The sequence below is a fragment of the Pollicipes pollicipes genome, unplaced genomic scaffold (assembly GCF_011947565.3).
Source record: "Pollicipes pollicipes isolate AB1234 unplaced genomic scaffold, Ppol_2.1 Scaffold_3087;HRSCAF=3621_pilon_pilon_pilon, whole genome shotgun sequence".
NCBI classification, from domain to species: domain Eukaryota; kingdom Metazoa; phylum Arthropoda; class Thecostraca; order Pollicipedomorpha; family Pollicipedidae; genus Pollicipes; species Pollicipes pollicipes.
The window spans coordinates 16,596,040-16,618,369 of record NW_023596225.1 but is presented as its reverse complement, the minus strand read 5'-3'; the positions used below and the strand labels follow the sequence as shown (position 1 = coordinate 16,618,369).

General features: G+C 49.9%; 3 protein-coding genes across 6 annotated transcripts; 1 reads left to right on the top strand and 2 right to left on the bottom strand.

Annotated features, from left to right (window-relative positions):
- Positions 1-2,379: 2,379 nt before the first annotated feature.
- On the bottom strand, positions 2,380-11,247 carry LOC119089416 (ubiquitin-conjugating enzyme E2-24 kDa). 3 transcript variants are annotated; one of them, XM_037212086.1, is made up of 5 exons: positions 11,107-11,247; positions 8,818-8,969; positions 8,007-8,190; positions 7,325-7,472; positions 2,380-2,529 (listed from the first exon to the last, which is right to left on the bottom strand). In XM_037212086.1, exons 2-5 carry the CDS (start codon positions 8,967-8,969, stop codon positions 2,432-2,434), a joined length of 582 nt encoding a protein of 193 aa, XP_037067981.1. In that variant the 5' UTR covers positions 11,107-11,247; the 3' UTR covers positions 2,380-2,431. The 3 variants fall into 3 exon arrangements, with proteins under 3 accessions (XP_037067981.1, XP_037067982.1, XP_037067983.1); XM_037212087.1 differs by lacking the exon at positions 11,107-11,247 and adding an exon at positions 10,955-11,092; XM_037212088.1 differs by lacking the exon at positions 11,107-11,247 and adding an exon at positions 10,960-11,092.
- A 2,375-nt stretch (positions 11,248-13,622) lies between these two features.
- Pfdn4 (prefoldin subunit 4) lies at positions 13,623-22,035 on the bottom strand. 2 transcript variants are annotated; one of them, XM_037212090.1, is made up of 5 exons: positions 21,907-21,987; positions 15,516-15,573; positions 15,107-15,211; positions 14,669-14,788; positions 13,623-14,313 (listed from the first exon to the last, which is right to left on the bottom strand). In XM_037212090.1, exons 2-5 carry the CDS (start codon positions 15,552-15,554, stop codon positions 14,161-14,163), a joined length of 417 nt encoding a protein of 138 aa, XP_037067985.1. In that variant the 5' UTR covers positions 15,555-15,573; positions 21,907-21,987; the 3' UTR covers positions 13,623-14,160. The 2 variants fall into 2 exon arrangements, with proteins under 2 accessions (XP_037067985.1, XP_037067984.1); XM_037212089.1 differs by having other exon boundaries at positions 13,624-14,313; positions 21,977-22,035.
- LOC119089807 (leucine-rich repeat-containing protein 23) lies at positions 15,866-19,555 on the top strand. The gene is made up of 3 exons (XM_037212625.1): positions 15,866-16,943; positions 19,306-19,428; positions 19,462-19,555. Exons 1-3 carry the CDS (start codon positions 15,988-15,990, stop codon positions 19,553-19,555), a joined length of 1,173 nt encoding a protein of 390 aa, XP_037068520.1. The 5' UTR covers positions 15,866-15,987.
- Positions 22,036-22,330: the final 295 nt, after the last annotated feature.

The following is a 22,330-nucleotide window of genomic DNA, read 5'->3' as shown; positions in this document are numbered from 1 at the left end:
CTGAAAAAGGTTTTGATTGTAAAATGCCGAAATCAGCTGTCAACTTTTGTGTGTCAAGTTCAAGGTTATTTGACCTTACACTTGATGTTTAATTTCGACCTTGAGAGTTCAAGATTTTTCCACGGATGCTGGTATATGCACTGAAGGAGAATCTGACCCCAAACATTGAAAATCAACTCTTAAGTGATGCGGAGTTCCCTGTAATCTGCCTTCGAGGGCGGCGACAAATGCCACTTGTCCTGTTTTCGATGGCCGCTAGTTCGGCCGTTGAAAAATACTCTGATGCTTAGGTAAATATAATGGGCTGGTTATTTCTGGGTGGTGCCGAGTTGCCCACACTTGGCCTTGAATTTGTCTTCGAGGGTCGCGTGATGCTAAAAAGCAGGTGTCATTTTTGATGTTCCCATGCCGTTACTGACTAGTGCAGGCGAGGTCATTGCAATAGGAGCTCGTCGCTAAATAAACCGCTAACTTTGCTGACATCGGGACGGTTGGGTGGTGCGCTGCTCTCTCCCACCCCAGTGTTCAATGTCCAACTTTCCGGCCAGCCTCGTGAACCTCCGGCATGAAGCAGGCAACATCCTCAGACCAGCCGATGTTGGAGGCAGGATTGACCATAACCCGTCCACTCAACCCTTGGTAACCGATCTCGCAAAACTACACCGATAGTGACGGAGAAGTTGTGGGGCGAATGGTGAGGCCGCATGGAATTATTGACACCTGGACTCCGTGGCGTACATCCTCCGTACCCCACCGCCTGAGCCGAACCGGCCGCCAGCGCCGCCCAGCCCGTGGCAGGGTCCGCCGGGGCCCGCGGGTCACCCCGCCCAGTCCGTGGCAGGGTCCACCAGGGCCCGCATGTCATCCCGCCACCAGCGCCGCCCAGTCCGTGGCAGCGTCCACTGGGGCCCGCGTGTCACCCCGACCAGCCCACGGCAGGGTCCACCGGGGCCCGCATGTCACCCCGCCCAGCCCGTGGCAGGGTCCACCGGGGCCCGCATGTCACCACGCCACCAGCGCCGCCCAACCCGTGGCAGGGTCCACCAGAGCCCGCGTGTCACCTCGGTGTTGACACCGGGACCGCTCCTGAGCCAGGCTGTCAACAAATCCAGTCTCGCAATCCGACCGCTCCGCGAAGTCACTGACCGCCTGGGGCGCACGCGGGCACACGGCCGGTGCGGCGATCGAGCGACGCCAGGTCCCGGGCGGCCCACAGACTGACTGAACCATCAGCGAGAGGCTCAGTGATGACATGTCCAGGCGTAAGGACCGCACAACTCAACGCTTGATCGGGTTTCAATTTATTTCTCCTCGCCGCGTCGGGCGGGACTTCCATCTGAAAACAGCATATGTTACGGAATGAGATGTGGAAGCATGCTACACCTGTACACACAGTACGTCCCGCGGGGCTCAGCGGTCGCATACAATAGCAGCAAGGCAGAGCTCCCAGACGGGACCTAGCGCTTGGCTTTTAAGCCACACACACGCACATTCTCTCCATCTCCACACGCGCGCGCGAAAAGGGCTGCACAGTTGCACACGGGCTGCTCGTCACTACATTCCTGCCAGGCGAAGCGGCAGTTGCCCTCGAGACCTGACAATCACGAACACGGCCGCCTGACACCGGCTGACACAGGCGGGACGCGCCGGCCCGCGGCCCGGAGCGCGACCGTCGCGCGGGAGTGTCCTGGGGACGCGCAGGCACGATGCACGCGCGGCCGGCAGACACTGATGTTGCGGCTGGCTCGGCCGGCACGCGGCGCCGAAGCCTCCCGAGCTGAACGGGGCGGGCGAGCGCACGATCGCGCCGACGCGGCCGCCACAGCGCGCGAACACGCGGCACCACGTCTGGCGTTGCACGCGGTCGACGTGGTACGCGAAACGGAGGAGCATACCAGTCTCTTCCAGACGATAACTTCTGGAGTGAGACGGGCACAGACACGAGCGTCAGCCGTTGCGCACTGGCAGCACCTCAAATGCCGCTGACAACAGCAGCGACACAGGGTTCAACTGAAGGGCATCAGAGGCAAGATTTCAACACAGGATAATGAACAGCCTAGCGCGGTGCTCAAAACAATAGCGCCGCGCGCACCTTCCAGCCACACCATTCCGGGACCAGAGGATGCGTTCCGCGGGTCAGAGAGCACGGCGCAGCCCGGCCGGGAGCCTCAGTGGCCGCGCCGACACCTCCCCGATTACACGGTCGCGCCGGCGGGAAAAACCGCGCCACGCGCCCACGAAAAAAAGAAAAAAACGCTACACCACGGTCCGTGTCTTTTCACTCAGTCCACGATTTTGATCCTGCACACCCCAGTCCCGCATCGACCGTCGTCTACGGGCGCTCGCGGCCGGCCGGGCGGCCGGCGCGCCCCGGCCCGAGGCCCGAGCACCGCCGGCGGCCGGCGCGGACAACGGCTACGGCGCCGTGGGATCACGTGGCGTAGCGCTGCGTCCACTGGCGCGCCACGCGGTCGTGCTCCTCGCGGTTCTGTAGATACTGCGTCGCGATGCTGCCCACCAGAGGGTCGGCTGCCGGCACAAGGGCGACGGGGTCAGCTGCCGCGAGGGGGGCCGGGCGAGGTCACACAACCTCTTCCGAACAAAGATAAACGCAGCGTCGAGTCGGAGATCTTGTGCTTTGGGTCAGCGCAAAGCTGTGCTCAAAGCACGCCCGTGCCCAAGACATTTGGACGAGGGCAGAGTGTACGCCCTTGAAGTTAGCACCAGCTTCGTGCCGTCGGGTGACCGCCGCCCGTGCCCCGCACATTCGGCGACCGTGTTCTTCTGCAGTCAGCGCGTACTGCGATCCAATCCCAGTCCTGTTCCATTGGTTCAATCCCAGCCCTGTCCCATAGATCCAGTCCCATTTAGGACTTGGCCGTCCCCCGGGTGAGGGTCAACGGAAACAGAACGGGCACGGAGCGGACGTCGATGAACACTGGTGACGAGGCGCAATGCACACACGGGTATCAAGTGCGATTAACTGACACGGACGACGTGACAGATAAACGACGGCTACCCCTGCGATAACTGACCATTAACCATCACAGAACTCACGCCAATGTGACACGAGATCTATATCACACATCACAACGGCACACGACTGAAACGCGGAATCCACACCGCGCATGGGAGCGCGCAGCGTCCAGCGCTTTAATGAGCTGTGCTCCATCGGCCCGTGGGGATCTCCAGACCCGGTGCGCACAGCCGGACCCGATCCTCCTGCGGCGCGCCGGCCGGCCGGCTGGCCGGGCGGAAGCGGCGCTGGCGTCCGTGCCGGCGCCGCGCCTCCCTGCAGCCCGGCCGGCGGCGGGCTGGTGGCATGCCGAGCGCCTCGCGTGAGCGGCCGCCGCATGATGGCCGCACTTCCGCCCGTTGCCCGGTCGACACTGGGACGGCGGCGCCGAGCGCGAGGTCGCAGTGTGCACTCGTGTGATGGGTCGACGCTGGCTAACAGCGCGGGGCGAGGCCACATAGCCTTGTGCTACGATACACGCTCATGGTTAGTTGTGGAAATGTTCCACCCGAAGACTTAGCGCCTGGAGAAAAATCGAAGGTGTATTTGACAGAAAACTATAGCAATAGCTGCAAACTTAACTAAGCTCGGCGGCGCGCTCCTACAGCCGGCCGGCGCAAGTAGTGTGCTTTGCATCGCTCGCGACACATAGCGACCAAAGCTGTGTAAAACACCAAACAGAGCTGACACGTCACGTCCACTGAATACTGACTGACATCAGCCCACATTGCACGCGTCTCCTAATACCGCGCAAAGGAAACAGGGACGGACGGTGTGGTCATTGCAAGATACGGGGGAGGATGCTTGCAACACATGCCATTGCAAACGTTGCTCTCATTGTTACGAGCGAGCCCGCCGGCTGAGCGCGTCTGATCTGCACGGTGAGATGATGCTCGACTTAAGCGACCCGGTCTGGCCGTCCCGCTTTCTGGAGTCTGATGTTTGCAGCCACTGGTCGCATCATTCCGTTGTCGGCAATAATGCAGCCACTGGTCACATCATGCCGTATCGGCATCAATCAGCGCAATCCTTTACGCCATAGTGCGGAAGTAATTGAAGCTTTCAGGCGCTTCGACTGCGCGGTCATATAGAAAAGCTGTTGAGTCCTTCCTGTGCGAGCTGTTGTATCGTATGCGCACTTCATACATTTTGAAACGCTCGCCAAAACACGGCGTTCCCCTTCAACTAGCATGGACTAGCAAAATTGGCAAACTGCGACCGGCTACACGGCATGGGCCGAAGCCGGGCTGCGATGGCGACGCTCGGCGACGCAGCGGTGCGACTCCGACATCAAGTGGCAGACTGGGGCGATCGTTTAAGCAGCCGTGCGGGTCCATGCGTGCCGCCCGCATCCGCCCGTGATGGGGCGTTCTCAACGTTCGCTGTCAGATCTCCGCGGCCAGAGCCCACAAAGGCGTGAAATTGATTGCGCGATGCACGCGAACGCGCCGTCTTCACGTCGCCACGCGATCTCAACCCTGTGCAGACCATGGGCGCGCCAGCTGCAGACCGCGAGGCGGCAAGTGCCGCCCTCTCCGAAACCAGTCCCGAACGCAACATGCTGGGGCCTCCGCCGGAAGAGATTCGGTCATCAAAACAACGGGCCTCAGGTCTCGCTCACTGCGACATTTGGCCAACGGCACCAAAAGGGTGCATGAGAACTATCCGTCCCCTTCGTCGAATACAGTGTCAGGTGTGACCAGGCAGATAACCCAAGCCCCCAGCACTGGCGATGGCTTCTGTGTATCAGCGCACGGGGACGCGACATATGTCAACTTCTGTGTACGAAACACTGATCAAATATGTCCTTGTCGAAACATGGATCAGACCAACTTGTATGCACTCTGATAGCGGTCTGGCTTTATCAGTTCGGCTTCCGGATCATCTGCATGGTGACAACTGATAACTTTGACGGCTGCTATCATCCCTGCCGTTTCAACCAGAGCATTACTCGCCTTACTGGTCCCGGCGCCTTACTGGCTGCATGGGCCGCGTGATGCTGGCTCTACAAAATGTCTACATATCACTGACAACAACGCGATCTCGAGATATGCGTGCCGTCGCAGGCGTTGCTGTAACTTGCTTGTAGCTTACTCAGGCAATTGCCGAAAAGGATCGGTCTCCTGACAACGAAAAAGGTGTCTTACATGTGCAACAACTGATCCCAAATGTTTTAGGGGACAACAGGCCCGCTCCCCTTGACAATACCAAATAAGTCCACACCTTTCGCAGAGCTCGAGCAAGGGCTGTGAGCACAAGTACCGGATGGCGACACAAGCCAATTGTCATATGTGATAGTATCGCAACGATGAGCCCCTATAGGTATGTAAAAATACGTACGATATCACACCATCGTATCTAATAGTGGAGTGGAGGTCCACCCAAGCGTTGATCCATGTAGCGCGCCGGATTGATAAGATCAGAATGCACATAAACGACAGTGGTAATAGCCTTATTCCTTGCAGAACAACGGGGAGAATGGAGAGATAGATGGATTTATATTTTGGGTACATGCCCACTACATGCCTTGAGCAAGGGCAGTGAGCACAAGCTATGCATGACGACAAAAGCTAACTCAATTGAGTAGCTGATATTACTGATATACTACTGATATTCGTTTCGATAAAGGCATGCAGCCGAAATAAAATCGGAACAAGTAACGGCACTTGAGGATGAGTAGCTGATACTACTGATGACTACCGATATTCGTTTCGATAAATACATGTAGCCGAAATATCAATCGACCAATCTCTCCATTCTCCTGATTATTCTGCGGGGAATAATGCTACTACTACCGCCTTATGTAAATGCATAATGTTCCTCACAAATGCACTTGGCGGCTTACGTAAGACCGGAATGCGTGGAGCATTCACCCGTTGTCAGTGACCACCAGCTCAGGGACAACTCTGCTTTCAACAATATTGCTCGAGGGGCGCATTGCACGACACAAACATGCTACCAGATCCCACGACGCCCTGCCCCCATGCCCCTAACTTGGAAAAGGTAATGACACTTGAGGATGAGTAGCCAACTGTCTGCTTACCGCGAGTCCATGCGCTTACGGTTAACACTCAGCCGCAATCCCGGACCACATGCCCACCTGGTGCCCAACTGAGACGCAATGGCTGGCTCTGGTGCTCAAAACCGGACAGATCCCGTTCACGGCCTTCCTAACAAACAACTAATTCCACATCACACGTCAGCCTACCTTACGTAACGCGATGGGCACACTACGTGTTATATGTTTTTTCATTCAGGGAATGCGGCATAAGTGCGGACGCACGCCACCCAACACACGGATATGTAATGGCAGAGGTGTGCGTCATATGAACGACACCAACGCCGCGCGCACCTCTCAAATGTCGCCACGCCAGTCGCTCCATAACCGACAGAGGGGGAGGGGGACAGAGACTGAGCCAATGATTGCACGCGCCCTGCCGTCAGACGTGCTCCACGTGACCCGACACCGGGGAGTGCTTGCCCCTGCCGCACCGTCCAGCACCAGGCTTCCAGCCAACGGAGCGAGCCGTCCTCATTCGCACGCTCTAGCTGCGACATGGAGACGTCGCCGCTGACGAACGCCGGCCATCTCGCACGGCACGCCGTTTAATGGCGAGATCGTCCGATATCGATACCACGGATGCGAGCACATAAGTAACTTTAATGAGCATATGCCATAACTTCCTGAGCAGGCCTAACCTTAGCGCGGAGCGCCACACGATACCCGGACACACAAATCAGCCACCGTACGACCAGCATGCCAACTGGGCGTTGTGCTGACTGAGAGACGTGTATGACCCGTGCTCTGCCGGTGACAGAGCCAAGCGGCAGGTACGGATAGATCGAAGCGCCTGATCTGAGGAGACCAATCGGTGACGGTTTCTGTCCTCGTCTGCGTGCACATGATCCCAGAAGTCGCCCTATTAACAAATTCCGAGCACCGCCTTGCTACTGCGCGCACCTGTGCGCCGTGGGAATGCGGGAGGGGGGGGGGGGGAGGGGCTTTACGGTCACGTCACACGGGGCCACACACGGTCCGCCAGAAGCCGGCCGTGCAGACCCCAGTCCCAGGTGCACGGGTGGAGCCGACGGCCCCGGTCCAGGCACGTAGAGGGTCACCACTCTTGAGGACACGGCGCGTCGCCAGAGACGAGGACCACGTCTGGACGCACCGCCCGCGTGGTGCCGATGGCGCGCCAGCGAGCGGCGGCGAATGGCGCTGCTGCTGGCGACGTCAGCACCGGTCACCACCGCGCTTACACGAGGCGCGATGCCGCAGGCAAGCTCATAGAGATCCCAGCAGCATACCTGGATTGCAGTCGGTCAGCAGGGAGCAGATGGAGAGGAGCACCTTGGAGATGGTCAGCGCTGGTGACCAGTTGTCCTTCAGGATGTCCAGGCAGATCACACCCTGGCTGTTGATGTTGCAGTGGTAGATTCTTGTCTTAAAAGTCACCTGAAACCGCGACCATTCACAATGACATGCTGACTCTCAACACTACTGCAATGTGTGATGTGTTATGTGGGGTGTAGGTATGCGGTCAGAAGTGTGCCAAAATTATGTAGTAAGAACCTGCTCCTTTGCTTTTGCAAAAAAAGGTCGACACTTGACCCCATCCTCACATCCTAGATGAGTGGGAGCAATAAACACGAAATTACATACCATAGCAAAGTGATACTTATCTACCATGAAAGAGCTGCAATGCATCATACATCACTAGTTAAACATGCATGGTGGAGCTCGCCATTGTGTTCAGCATCCCACTGCGAACATACTGAAATGCAAGAACACGATTATAAAGGTGGTTCTATAATTTTTGCCTGGCTGGATGAATCATGATATGTAGATCAAGAAATACAGAATAAACGTCATCCAGCTGGCTGCTTTCAATAGCCAATTTTCCTCAAAGTCTTCAAAGTCCCCTCATATGCCTTCTGTGAGCCACACATCACGGCGATGAACGCGGACTCCTCCTTCCACAGTTCTTACCTTGGGCGGCTTGAAGGGGTACTCCGAGGAGAAGTGGATATCCAGGAAGAAGACACCGCCCTCGTAGACGGAGCCAGGCGGGCCGAGGATGGTCGACACCCACTCGTACAGGTTGTCGCCCTTTGGACCGGCACTGCAGTTTGGCGGCGGGTCCAGCGTGATTTCCGCCAACTCCTTCTGGATCCTGATGACCGACAATGGGGGAACATCAGTGCAGTGGGAGGGAGGTGGTTTGATCTCTGTCCATGCCTTTTGGATCCTGATAACTGACACAGGAGACAACATGTCAATGCAGTGGGGGGAGGTACTGTAGATCTCTGCCAATGCCTTTTGGATCCTAAAAACTGACACAGGGACAACATGTCAATGCAGTGGGAGGAAGCTGTTGTATGGCCTTTGCCAATGCCTTCTGGACCTTGATGTTGTGTAAAAGGGAAAACAAATCACTGCAGTCATGTGGTGGAAGCAATGTGGTGGAAGCAAGGCAAGCAATGTGCTTTTGGACAGTACTCCCAGCTAAACCCCAGCCCATGGTGCCAGATTGGGGATGGCCTATCTATGTGATGTCTGCCAGTCTGCTAGCTTTCCATCAAATATTTTTCTACAGACTTTGTCATCAAGAAGTCTTTCCAAAGAATAACCTGTCATCACTTATGAAACAGTTGAATACAGCTGTAAAACTGCTATGAATTAGGCCCTGACAATGTCATTTCATAGAAATCTTCATGGACTACAAAATCATCAAATAGCTTATTGATCAGGGCATAAACCAAAGATAAATGTAATGTAACTATCATCATGCAGCACATACCGCTTGGCACTTGTGCTAAGTGACTTAGATGCCTTAGGAGTGAGTGTTTTGTTATGTTTCTCATCATTCTTGGTCTCTGTCTGTTGGCTGCTTTGACTTCCATTTGACTCATTTGCACTGGAGCCAGCACCTGTGCCAGCGTTTGAGGACATCTGAAAACAGACCACAAAGCACCAAGATAAATATGGGTTTGTTTCCGGGGGTACACATTCATTCAAGAACAGTATGCATCACCTCCAATGACAAATGTGCAGACATAAGGCCATTGTCAAACTATCTACTTTTTATATTAAGCCTGGAACTCAAGAGTGGCCGTAAACTTCCAAGGGCTGACTTGTCCACATTTACTTCATCCATTATTGAAATGAAACTATTCATAAGCTTAAATTAGTGAACCAACATGGAGTTTATTTCACTGAAGACTAAATTCTACCTAGTGGTCTCCCAGCTAGACATTTCCAACAGCCCTTATATTCCCTGGTACAAAATGAATAAAAAAGGACATAACACACAAAACCAAATTGGATTACACCAGTCCTGGTATCAAACATATGATTGTGATATCACACTATATACCAAAATGAGAAAGCATGCAACAACTGAATGGAGGAGAATGCATGCATGCTCAAGGATGAAAATCCCTTCTATTTTCAGCCAGTGATCAGCCAGAATGTAAATGGAGGCTTCTATAATATGAGCATGATTATGTGGTGGCACAACTTGAATCCTATCCCAAATGCAATGAAGAGTTGTACCATAGGGGTTATCATAACACTGCAATAGTTGTGAAAACTTTGAGCAAAGTTCAGGCATTACAGAGCACATGTGCAAAGAAGTAGCACTTTTGTTACCATGCACAGTGCCACAGCTGACACAGGAAAGTGACAGAATCCATAGAGAAGGCTTTTTTGAAGGCTAATGCTCAATATCAAAACATTAGGAATTAAAGCCTGTAAGCTGGAGCAACATCTCTGAAGCTGTTGGTGCCAAAACCAATTTTTAAGCACATCCTGTACATGCAGGGATGTTGGTTTCCTTTTCTGTTGGGAGGGAGGGCACCAGCCCTGTTCCTTGTCTCAGGCCAATCATTGGCAGAAAAACAATTTTTCAGTTGAGGGGATACATTCGGTCATTTTTCCTGCTCGGCCCTTGAACTTATTTTGTAAAACAAAACCAATGCTTGTGTATCCATAAGGTTAATGTTGAGTATTCTCAAAAGTGGGGTGCCATGGCAGCTACCAGCCCAGACTCAAGTGTTTCTGTGCATTTTGTTCCATCTGTGCTAAAAAATGTTTTCTTGATGGAACTGACTCATCATCATTTTTGAACGCCCAGCATATCAACTGGTTTACGCTATCCAGTTCATGTACCATGACTAACATCCCAAAACAATATCTGGGGCAGACAGAATCCTACCCAAAATAGGATAGAAAAATATCCTGTTTAGAGCAAATTGTGCTAAACTTAACTGCTGCTGAATATATAATTTACTCTCTGATTTGGCCATTTTCTGTGATCTAGCCAGTTTTATGTATCATAGAATACACCATGATGCCCTTAATAGTTCAACTCAGTCATTTTGGCCAAAATGTTGTTACAAATTCCCCAACAGTGAAAGTTTTGGCCAACCTCTACTCAATGAGATCTTGTCAAAACCTACAATGGGTTGCTGACTGGAACATTACTGTACATCCCACCACTGGCAGTAAGAATGAGACATATCGGGTGAGTGTTTGGCATCATTGATAAACCACTATCATTGTCATTACCATGAGTTGATGCTTTCCAAGATATCAGGGTAACATTACAAAAGCATAAGGAGGCTCAACAGCCCAGATGTCCACATCTTTGAACACCAACACTACACCTCCTCATCTACAGTAAGGCTCTTGGGGACAACAATATAAGATATTACCAACAGGTAAAAATATAGAATGAAACTATTTACAGGAAACCACCTGCTTCCTATCTATATCGGGAGATAAGTCACAATAGTACATCTCCCAAGACTGGAAACCCCTGCGCCACTATTGTCCCACCGAAAAACAGAGCAGTTTTCTGGTAAACATGACTACGCACATTACAGAAAGGGGCACTGAGCATCACAATTCGTCCCTCTGTCCATTTTCCACCTCACCTTACATGTATGTTGCAGAATGCTACCAATAGCTCGCTGGCCAGTCCGCCATTACAAATCCTGGCTGGGCCCAACAAAGCCTTTTCAAAAGCACTCGTTCTCCATGAATGCCGTAGAATCTCACACAAAGAGGGTTGTCAACGGACACAAACCTTTATGCCGTATTGCTGTCGCCCAGAAGAATGCTCCTTGTTAGATAAACGACCTTAAACCCAGGTTCGCAGCGCCCACCCTACCGCATACAGTATCGGCACCAGCGCGTGTGCGGTTTTTTGCATCCGTGCGTGCCGGCGGCGGACATTGGTCTCTTGTGTTGTTTTCGTACCCGGTTGCGCTGCCAAATGTGCGCCGCATAGGTAAAAGCTTGCTAGTTTCCTCTACGCCGCACGGAATAGCTTATTGCGGCAGAGTTATAGATATTCCCGCAAACAGCCTTGCATTTGCCGGCGCATGGCAGCAGGAGCGTATTCATGTAGTGGTTCCCGAGAAAATGCAGGGTTACAGATGCCGATGCTGCGAGATAGATATGTGGGGATAAGTGCCCCTCCTTTATGAAATTTATGTCACGCATTAATGCGCAGGAATAAATGTTAACAATGCAAAAACTCGCTGGAGACACATGAAACTTAATAGATCGAAAGCATGCGATGGTGTTTTACAGCGCGCAATAAACTATGCCCGCTGGAGCAAGTTTCCGGCGACAACCCTCATTCCGAAATCCTACATAGGTCTCTGGGGGCACTTTACAGAAGTCTATGACAAGAACAACTTCAAACGGAAGTGATTCGATGCCAGTGCTGCATCATTCATCCCTCTCAAATCTTTAACCTGTAATTTGTGAGGAATTCCAGGATTTCACCACACCAGTATCATTAGAACAGCGGCATTCTACACAATGTGCGATGGGCAGCCGGGCTCACACCACGTCATGCATACCGACAGCGTTGAAAACCATAAAAATAAGCGCATCAGAAGGCTGAAACAAAACTATGCATGGTCTGTCACGTACTTGAGAGGTTTCTGAGCATGGTTCTGCCCCTGAAACCAAGTTTAACGGAAAACCTCGCCGTTTTTTACAAACCCGATGCTCACGCACTTCAAATTCTTCTGGCAAACCTCCCTTAACCTTCGCACTCTGCGTGATTAAGTATTCTGCAACTCTCAGGGCGAAGATTTCTCCCCAGTCTCTTTGGGTCCAGAACACCAAGTGAGTGGTATTGAAATTGCCTTCATCGTGTGTCCGGACACACCCACCCTCCGGGAAGATCAGCCAAGTGACAATGATAGGCAGTTCCTTGCCACGTGGCGGTCCGATATTGCAGAAAATAACGGGCATCGTCCGAAGAGAGGCGTCAACAAACAGTGACTGGAAAAATAAAACGGCAATAAAACCTCTCCGGCCTCGGGTACGTTACATCCCGGTCCAAACGCGAACGTCATAGTTTGCGTCATATCCCTCTCAGGACTTACCTTACCAAAAGTCGCAGACAATGCCACAAGGCTAATCCGGATCATTCACGGGCAAACTTCAAGTGAAAATTCCAACATTCAACGATACAAGGCAGGCGTAAATGCGCAGCAGCCTGTCGCCGAGGTGGTTGATCCAACCATGGGCGGGTCCAGAACGCCGTGCTGGGGTTGAATACACCGGGTGGGGGGCAAAGTTGTGCCTTTGCAAAACAACTCATCGGATTTCGCCCCTTTTCACCTCAAAGGTTGTTCTAAAGCAACATTCCAAGGGTGACGTTTCTTTTCAATTGGGGGGGATGGGGGGGGGGGCAGAGGTCTTCAGTCCTCAAATGTGGTTCAGCTCCCCCAACCTTAGGAAGAAAGTGAACTGAATCCGGGAAAGAACTGTCTGTTCGAAAACCGTGGCGTCAGGGCCTTTTTCCCGTTTTAATTGTTCAACCCCCTACCCTCAACTCATCACCACAGTCTCTCCTCAATAAAAATGGCTGTAATTGATTTCTTTCAGGCTAGAAATGTGTCCTTGCATTCCGACCTTGACCATCTTGGGAACGCGTGGCTCAGCCACCCCTTTTCTCCTCCGGATGTCCTTGATCCAAACGACACGAATATTGCCAGTTGGAAACGCATTCTCAAGCAACGGTGAGAAAATGCAGCCAGGATCGCATGGTGTGCGGAAAGATGCACATATTGTCATCGTTTTACAATCTCTTGGAAAATGCTGCAGCGAAGTGGGCACGGCAAGATGTGAGGTAAATATCGCACCCTATTGTCTATCGCGTAGTACAGAGCGCCCTCGTTAACTGAACACCGCAAGAAACAGTGAGTTCCGTGGTAGGCCAAAAGCCCTCAGCCGGATCGCAACCCAAATGTTTGATCCACACACACACACACACACACACACACGTATATATATATATATATATATATATATATATATATATATATATATATATATATATATATACACGTGTGCGCGTGCGTGTGCGTGTGCGTAAGCGGGTGCGGGTACGTGTGCGTGCGTGCGTGCGTGCGGGTGCAGGTGCGTGTGCGCTTGAGCATGCGCGTGCACGTGCGTGTAGGGCTGGGAGAGGTAGGTGTTCCTTGCCTTCATCATCAGGAAATTATTTCAGCGAATATTGTTGCGAAGAACTCTTAAGGCACCAAATTTTTCGCTGTAAATTGAACTCAAATGTTATAATGCCATCACAGATACATGTTTGTTTGCAATTCTTGTGGCACGGTGCAGGTAGAGAACGAGGGTACGTACAGATCCAGACAGGCTAAATAAATAAGTGACCACAACGCACTCACGGCGCTCTTGGGAACACATTAATGGAAGAAACTTCGCATAGCAACCAAACAGAGCAGCCCGAAGGCGCGTTCAACAAGTGCGAGCACCTCAGAACACTGTTCGTGCCAGGAGCGCACCGCCTGGCGTTCGGCGAGAGGACAAGGTCCGGGTCACGCCGTTCTCACGCCCCCCTCCGATTCGCGACACGTCACCGACGACAACCAACAGGTTAATAACCAAGCGCACCACAACAGGCCACACGCACACGCGCTCACGCTGGCCGCAATCCCCACCGCGGCCTCTCGAGCCGCCCGCGGCCGCGCTCGCTCGGTCTGCCACCACGCCCCGGTCCGAGCTGGGCGCTGAGCGGCGGTCGGCTGGCGGGCGGCGTCAGAGGGCGGGCGACGCCCGTCACGAACACGTCCAGCGGCCCGCCGAGCCGCCGCTAGTCCTCGTCCGGCTCCAGGTTGATGTTGTCGCCGAACTTGGCGTACAAGTCTCGCTTCAGGATGGCCATCTCCTCCTTGCAGCGGCTGCCCTTGGCGTTGAGCTCCTCCATCTCACGTGTCAGCTCGTCTTTAGCCGCTTCTAGCTTGACCTGGCGTTAGACGGGGCGCTTTAGGGTTGCACAGCTTTGGATACAGATGTCAGACAATAATGCATAGATAATAACTACGTGACGTCCGTTATCAATATATGTTGGTCTAAACAATATCATTGAAAATACACATAAAACTTGAATGCTTATTACATTCACTGACGAATAGCATTTATAATCAACAACCAATCAACTTTAAAACCGGATTAAATGTTAATGCAATAACTATTCCCACAACACACTAAGCCCGGGTCGGACTCCAACGTCTACCGAACACCTATTCGGACCAATCAGCGCGCAGTTCGTGACGAGACCACGCCCGGCTGAGCCCCACGTGACTTGATCAGCCACTCACCTTGGTGTCATCCAGCGTGGCGTGGAAGAACACGTCACCCACCATGTAGGGGATCAGGTCCGCCTCGTCGTCAACCATCAGCAGCTCGTCGCTGGCATCCTCCAGGTTCTTCATTCCGTTCTGAGGGACAACCGTACCGGGCTGGATATCACACGGCACCGAACCAACGTCCTCAGTGCGTCTGCGCTCGAAACATGCGACACGAGAACAACACGATCATGGCATCTTCAAATGTACGCACTTGGTGTGGGGGGGGGGGGGGGGGATGACGCAAGCAGCAGAATCACCTCCCCAAGGCCCGGCTCAACAAAAGTGACGGGTGCTCGGTTTTACGGTATTCGCCGTTATTTTGATATCATCTGCAACCTAACAGACCAGAACAGGCATTGACACTGACACAAATAACAGGTAGGCGCTGTATAACTTCATAGTAAGTACCTCTTTATTTTTAATTTCATCCTGGAGATCTTGAAGATTTGCGTTGAGACGGGCAAATTTGTTGATTTTTCCCTGGTCTTCCCGCGTAACATGCACATCACTCTCCTGAAAACCACGCGACATGGTTTGTTACACAGATGACATTCCACATCATATTAACCTGAAGGACCTGAAAATTACGGTAAACAACAGGCGATAGAACCAACATATCTTGATAGCCCCCGTTTACAAGAAATAGATGATCTCGCCGATTTTATTAATTATTTCATATACCTTAATGCGAACTCCAACATTTACCAACCAGCCCAAACTATGATGAAATAAGTCAAAATGGTGTTTTCTAACGTAAAATGCATCAGTACAGCCAAACAAACATTCGTTAACAGAATTATCCACACAACTTCCTCACCGGCGAAAACGCTCCCTTCTGCACAGTTTGTGTGCTCATTTTGTCCTTGAGATTCGACCTGGAACGAAAAGACAAGTTCTTATTTGATAACGATAGTGATCGATTCCAAGCAAACATGGTACCATCACATCAGACATTAGTCGCATCGCTGCAACTGAAAAGCATAAATTGCTTGAATATCGCGTTGCGTGCAATGCCACGTCACGACATAGTCACGTGAACGATGTGCGCCAATGCTCCAGATGCCTATCGGCCAATGCAGCCTGGAAATAACTTTTTATCACATCAATGGAAGAACGCCGCAGTGCAATGCACGCGCCCGTGCAGAAAACGACCTCGCGCTCAACGAAGTAACCCACAGTTTGACTAGCTTGCCGCTACAAGCAGCCACACGTCAATTTCTAACTAGTGAGGGTGACGACCAATCCCAACGCAAACATCTTTTCCTCGTTGGCGAACGATATCAAGGCAGATGTCGGAAAGTGAGGAAGAGTCAGAATTTGATGACGAAGAGGAATACGACGATGAAAATACGGAGCTTGGTGAAGAAGAGAACGAGAAGGAAGACGGAGAAACTGATAAGGACGTTGAGGAAGCTGAACATGAGGGGGGCGAAGAGAAAGGAAGTGTAGCAAGTGGCGGCTTTGATGCCGAAGTGGGTGAGAAGGCGAAGCCAAAAGAAATGCCAAAAGAAACCCCACTGACAATCGACCACGTCAAGGCAGGCATCTCTATGCTATGCAAAACGGGAGATGGTCTGGAGATTGCATACGTCAAGCTTGTAGCTCAAGGCCTGGAGCTCACCAACGTCTTTCTTCTTTCCACGTACATACATCTGCGATACGTTGATCTATCGAACAACCAACTCACTTCTCTTTATCCTCTGCAAAACATGCGATTTCTGGTATCTCTAAAAGTGTCCTATAATAAACTGACATCGGCGCAATTATCAAATTTCCCATTTCTTCAGTTTCTAGATTTGACTGGAAATTTGATAAAAAATACGCAAGGCATCAAACAACAGTCATTGGAAAAGCTCATTTTGTCAAAGAACAAATTGGACAGCCTGCAAGATATGACCGCGGACAATCTACCTAACCTGATCCACCTAAATATAACCCAGAACTCTCTTAAAAACCTTGATGGCTTAGAGCTACCGACACTGAAGAACCTGTACGCCGCAAGGAATAAACTGAAATCGTTGGCCGGGCTATCTCGTCTGACATCTTTGGCCAGGCTGCACTTGAGGGACAATCGGATTAACTCGCTGGCCGGGCTGGACGACGACAATACGTCACTGGAGTACCTTAACATCCGTGGAAACAACGTAGAAGATGTAGAAGAGCTTTATGAGCTTAGACGTCTACGCAAGCTGAAGGTCATTGTAGTCGAGGAAAATCCATTCTCGGACGAGTCGGACGCGTACCGGTAAGTGTCTGGTTTTACTGTGCATGCAAGATTATAGGCATAAAAGTTTGGGAACCAACCTTGACGGCAGTGCTCAATATGAGTACGGGGTTTTGAACTAAAATGGCCGTTTTAAAGATCGCTCGGTGCAATTCACAGTCGTGTCCTTCGTGAGGCCTAGGCTCCCACAGTCTCTGAGCAGCATGCCCGCGAAGATGTGGACTTTTTCGTAGACTGTTTTAAGGCCATCCAAGCATGCATGACGCCATAACAACGTCGTTCAAATCCAGACAATCCACAAGTCATGCCGCGTTCAAGGGCTCAAAAAATATCATCGTCGAGCTAGTCGGACCAGGCGTCAGCGAGCACAACGTCCAGATATATTGGACGTCAATAGCCTCTTAATCAGTATTAAGCCAACTGTAAAAAATCCAAACACAAACACGTTTCATACTACTTCATAGTACGCTACTGTTAATTATACTACTTACTATGTAATTATAGAAATACTACCTCTAATAATACTGCTTGTTATATAATTATACTACTTATATAACTACTCACAACATAATACCACCAACTTTATACTATTTATCTTATAATACTACTAGTTGCTAGTTATTGGAGGAGTACGACTTGTAATAGAATAACTGAAGAAACGAGGCGTGCCCGAATATGTAAATACAAGTAACTATCTTGAATTCACGGATAAATATGCAAAGGGAAACCACGAGTAAGGTCCAAAACACCAGCACACCATGATATTTGGCTCAACGAACACTTCCAGCGCCGACACTGGCATCTCTCGGCGAGTTGAAGTACTGCATGCTAGGGTGGCAATTTCGCACGGCTAGTTTGACGACACCTTAACGTGCTATAAACGTTCCATGACAGGATCAAACAATGACATATTGAGGAGTATATTTACTACGGAAATTGTGTTGTCTAGACCATTCTTTTCCAGTAAAAAGTACACGAATAGCTATAAGAGACCTCGTGTATTCATCATATGTGATGCTTACTTCGATTTCTTCAATTGAGGAACATCCCCTTTTACCATTAGCAAACGGAGCACTTCGCAATGTCCCAACCAAAATGCATTACACCACCGTGTACATTGAAAAGAAGCATACCTTCCGCTCGGCACCGAATAGGCCATCCATATGACCTACGTGAGGCCGTACAGGTATATGGCCACCGCGGATCACATACAGACTGGTGCATCACGGACAGAATGCCTGAGGGATGGACAGGACAAAAAGCATTTATCACTCATCCAACTTAATGTTGGCAGCACTAGCCAGACCAAATGCATAACAACGCCTCCGCTGATCGTTGCACGGCACCGAAAGGAAAAGGCCACTTTCTAGTTTAAGTATCGAGTATGGAGACTGTGCATGAGTTTGCAGCGCGAGCGAGGCTAGCAGTCAGTGGGCTTATCTCATTAACTCACTGATAGCAAAGGATGTATGATTAATAACTAATGCAAGCTGCCGGTTGCCGATCAACTGGTCCTTCGCATAATGACGATGACCACGATGATGATGAAAATCATGATGACGCTAATGGTGATGGTGACTGTAATCTAGGGGCGTTCAACTGTACTCAAGTGGGTCCCTGCCCATCAGTGTGTAGGACTTTCATATTTTCAGGGGGAGGAGGGATTACACTATTTTAAGGGAGCGTCCCATGTATAAAAGGGGTTTTCAGCAGAAATCGCCATCTTGAAGATCATTCGGTGCCATTCATTGCCATAACCTTCCGCAGACCCCTCTAGTTTCTGAGCTACGCGCCCACGAAAATGTGCAGACAATTTCGTGAAGACTCTTTTAAGGTTACCCAGACATCCCAAACGCCATAACAGCGTCATTCAAATCCTGCTATTTCATAAGCTGTGCGGCGATCAAGGCTAAAAAACCCTAATTGTTGAGTCGTTCATTTGTGGTGATCTTGAGCGCGACCTCCAGATATAACGGCCGTCAATGGGATAGCAATCCGTGTGGTGCGCGACATCATGGCACAATCGAACAATGGCGCGTTAAGGAGCATAGCCACTAAATAGAGAAGTTGTGTGGTTTACAACGGTTATTTCCATTTAAAACTATACCAAAAGTTATAAGTGAGGATATTTTTTCGTACGTGATGCTTACTTCATACTTCCAAATGTGGAGCATTCCATTCAGCCACTTCTGGCTCTTGGTTTTGCACTGCTTTCCTAATATCAGTCTCACATTCATGGATTAATGGAATTTACCGCTGATTTTCGTGATTGTTGCGGTTTTTGTGGTGACATTTAGGTCTCCAATGCACCTTTTGCTGTGGTGATTTTGTACAACTACAACTGCACACCGCTACAACTTGTCATGCAGTACCTGCTTTGCAGCGTGGACGTCCTGGTGTACGCGCGCCGCTTGGAGCGCATCGACAAGGAGCCGGTGGAGGAGGAGGAGCGCGAGGAGGCGACTGACCTGTACCCGCAGCGCGAGGAGGACCGGCTGCTGGCGGCGCGTGACGGGCACGACCGGCGGCCGCGCGACAGCGACGACAGTGGGGGCAGCCAGCAGGAGGAGGCGCCGGACGAGCTGGACGGCGAGACCGGCAACGAAGACGAGGACGAGGAGCAGGAGGGCTAACTAAGTCAGGAGTCACCTGATGCTGAGGAGTAGGGGAGTGAAGATAATGAACTTGAAGCATAGCTGACTGAGTATGTGGGATGCTGTGCTGTGTTGTATTGTATGCACTGCTGTTCATACCTTTGTTGGCACAAATAATATGATATTAATACAATGAAAAGAAATGCTTCTGACACATGTAAGACTCCATTGCAAGGCACAATCCAGTCAATGAGACAAATATTTTCAATCTATGTGAGCCAAACTTGGAGATCATAGATATGACAGATAAAACCAGACAGTATATGGAAAGCACACATACATGTGTGAGCTGCACAGTGTAACTCCACCACACATTGAATGCTTGACAATGCACACTGTTGAAAAAGCCACATCCCAAATGTGAGCTGGCCCAATGATGAGGAAATGATCTGATTTAAAGCTCAATGATCACATTTTTGCATCTGATTGGAATGTCATACCTGAACATAACTTTCACAGATATTGTAACATCTCATCCTTGAATTCACACACACTAAAATTTGACTGTGCTAAAAATCGGTATGATTTCATGTACATTTTTAGCACTATTGAATTTCAAACACAGAGCAATTATCCAGGGCATATGCAAATGAGCATATTTCTGATACTTCTCCCTTTTTGCCATCTTCATGGTCTCAGGTAGCTGTCATCCAGAGACACTGGGTACAAGCCCCAGAGTGGGCACATTGCTTGGCTTGACTAAAATGGAAATGTCAACTGGCAACTGACCAATGCTGGTCAACCAGGCCTATGCTGCAGTGTTGTGCAGCATGTAAAACCATCCACATTCCTGTCTAGTGAAAGGGAGGGGGGAAAGTCTTATCTGCTGTGCTAGATGGTACAACCTGGGTGGTGGGTTCAGGGTTCATGCAAAAAGTTATGCTTAGCAGGTGCACTGAACCCAAAGCCATCAATGCATACCATTCAGCTTAATGTATAAAAAAGATGGTCATATGCATTTATTCATTTTAATTCCCCTGACAGAGATGGTTTTCTGGCTGCTGTTGGTGGTAATGGCTCTGTATGCAGCATTGTGACACATAAGCCTTTCAGTGCAAAACTTTGCTTTTGACCCAACTCATTGATCCAGAACTCCATGCTTGGATGTTGAGGTATGACCTTACATAGCAAGGAGTCTTGAAAGGACTTGGGCACTGTCCACTGATCCCGGAAGTTTAACCAATCATGAGGTTAAAATGCATCTATAAAGATCAAACAAAGTGAATGCAAAGCAACCCAGTTGAGAGGTTAAGATGTAGGAATTTCAGCATTGGGGCAAATCATAAACCTTATTGCATCATAGGAATTATTTGTCCCCTAGTGGCCAATCTCATAACTAATCTCACACATTGAAGCATAACAAGAAGTTGTGCACATGGTGCTTTTCATAAGGATCATCCACTCATATAATATAAAGGAATTTGCATTGTCATACTAAAAGTTGATCTGATCAAGCTGCTTCAGAGTATCAGAAATGGTAGTATTGTTCTCTTTCATCTGTGGTTCTAAGATACATGAATTAATGGATCTCAGATGCAGCCTTTCTCAGAAGCACATGCCAGGTATTGGTAAATCATACTAACCATTGAGTGATAACTAAAAAGGAAACTGAAATCAATTTTTCAAGTTAATAATAACCAGTCTAAAAATATCTTACCTACTAGGTTCCATAAGACATCAAAGGTAAATCAGGGCACAACAATAATCTATTCAGCAATACTTCAGAGCAGGTGCTGTTTACCAGTTTACTCAACATGAATGGGGAGGTTTTTCATTAACTGTACACAGCCTACAAACATGTAGCAAGGAAGGGAGGAGCAGTTTATGCAAAATATGATGTCATGTTCAGGAAAAGGTGTGAAACAAGATAAAGCCTTCACAAACCCTTTAAAAACAGTCTTCATATTGGATGCTATTGGCTTCCTCTCATGGCAAGGAGCATGCCAAAGTGTTTTCTGTCTCAAAATCAATCAGGGCCAAAATGGAACTTACATTATGCTGGTGCTACATGTAACAGGGCATAGCCAGTAAGAGGAGAGGGGTCATCCATCATAATTCTGTTCCATTTTCTTTTGTTTCACCCAGCATAACCAGTGTGCACCTAGCATGTACAAACCACCCTAACCACGCATTCTGATGACAGCTGCAGTGAGTGAAGAAGTGATACAGCAATCACAAATTATAACAATGAAAACTAATTCACTATACTTCAAACATCATGAGATGGAATTACTGGACAACAGTTCCATACAAATCCAGCGAGTGAGTAGATTTCTGACCTCAAATTTTGCATCAAGGACCAAAACCTTTCTCAAACTTAACAAACGAACCTTTCTAGAATCACCTCCACCTACACACTTTTCCCAGATATCATTACCCCGGAGCGCCACTCCCACCTACCAGTCCCCTGGCCACCGCAACGCTCTACAGATAGCCTTGCGCCCCACGCGTCAGAGGCGCTGCAGATCTCGATTGTTCACTCCTCGCCATTTCACGCCGCGGCAGAATGGATTTCAGTTGCTTAAAGTACTGCAGTATTACCGCAATCACACATAACGAGGCCCACTCAGATATTACACAACCATTCTTACTAATTTCATCTCCCTACACAGTTTACGCACTCGATATGTAGAAAACCTTCTTTACCCTGATTTTACTGCGTTAACCCAATATTCCAACAGAGTGACGTTTTTGGTTTCCAATTGAACTGGAGGTGTGAAACAGAGATGACCGTGGTGTTAATCATAAGAGAAA

Bases quoted from the DNA above. Each gene is read 5' to 3' on its own strand.
- LOC119089416 (XM_037212086.1), bottom strand. From the start codon at position 8,969: ATGTCCTCAAACGCTGGCACAGGTGCTGGCTCCAGTGCAAATGAGTCA. The intron at 7,473-8,006 runs GTAAGAACTGTG...TCGCGGTTTCAG, and splicing joins ACCCCTTCAAGCCGCCCAAG to GTGACTTTTAAGACAAGAAT. The intron at 2,530-7,324 runs GTATGCTGCTGG...TTGTGCCGGCAG, and splicing joins GCTGACCGACTGCAATCCAG to CCGACCCTCTGGTGGGCAGC.
- Pfdn4 (XM_037212089.1), bottom strand. From the start codon at position 15,554: ATGAGCACACAAACTGTGCAGAAGGGAGCGTTTTCGCCG. The intron at 15,212-15,515 runs GTGAGGAAGTTG...CGTGGTTTTCAG, and splicing joins AGAAGGGAGCGTTTTCGCCG to GAGAGTGATGTGCATGTTAC. The intron at 14,314-14,668 runs GTGAGTGGCTGA...GTCTAACGCCAG, and splicing joins CCACGCTGGATGACACCAAG to GTCAAGCTAGAAGCGGCTAA.
- LOC119089807 (XM_037212625.1), top strand. From the start codon at position 15,988: ATGTCGGAAAGTGAGGAAGAGTCAGAATTTGATGACGAAGAGGAATAC. The intron at 16,944-19,305 runs GTAAGTGTCTGG...CCTGCTTTGCAG, and splicing joins GACGAGTCGGACGCGTACCG to CGTGGACGTCCTGGTGTACG. The intron at 19,429-19,461 runs GCGTGACGGGCA...GCCGCGCGACAG, and splicing joins GAGGACCGGCTGCTGGCGGC to CGACGACAGTGGGGGCAGCC.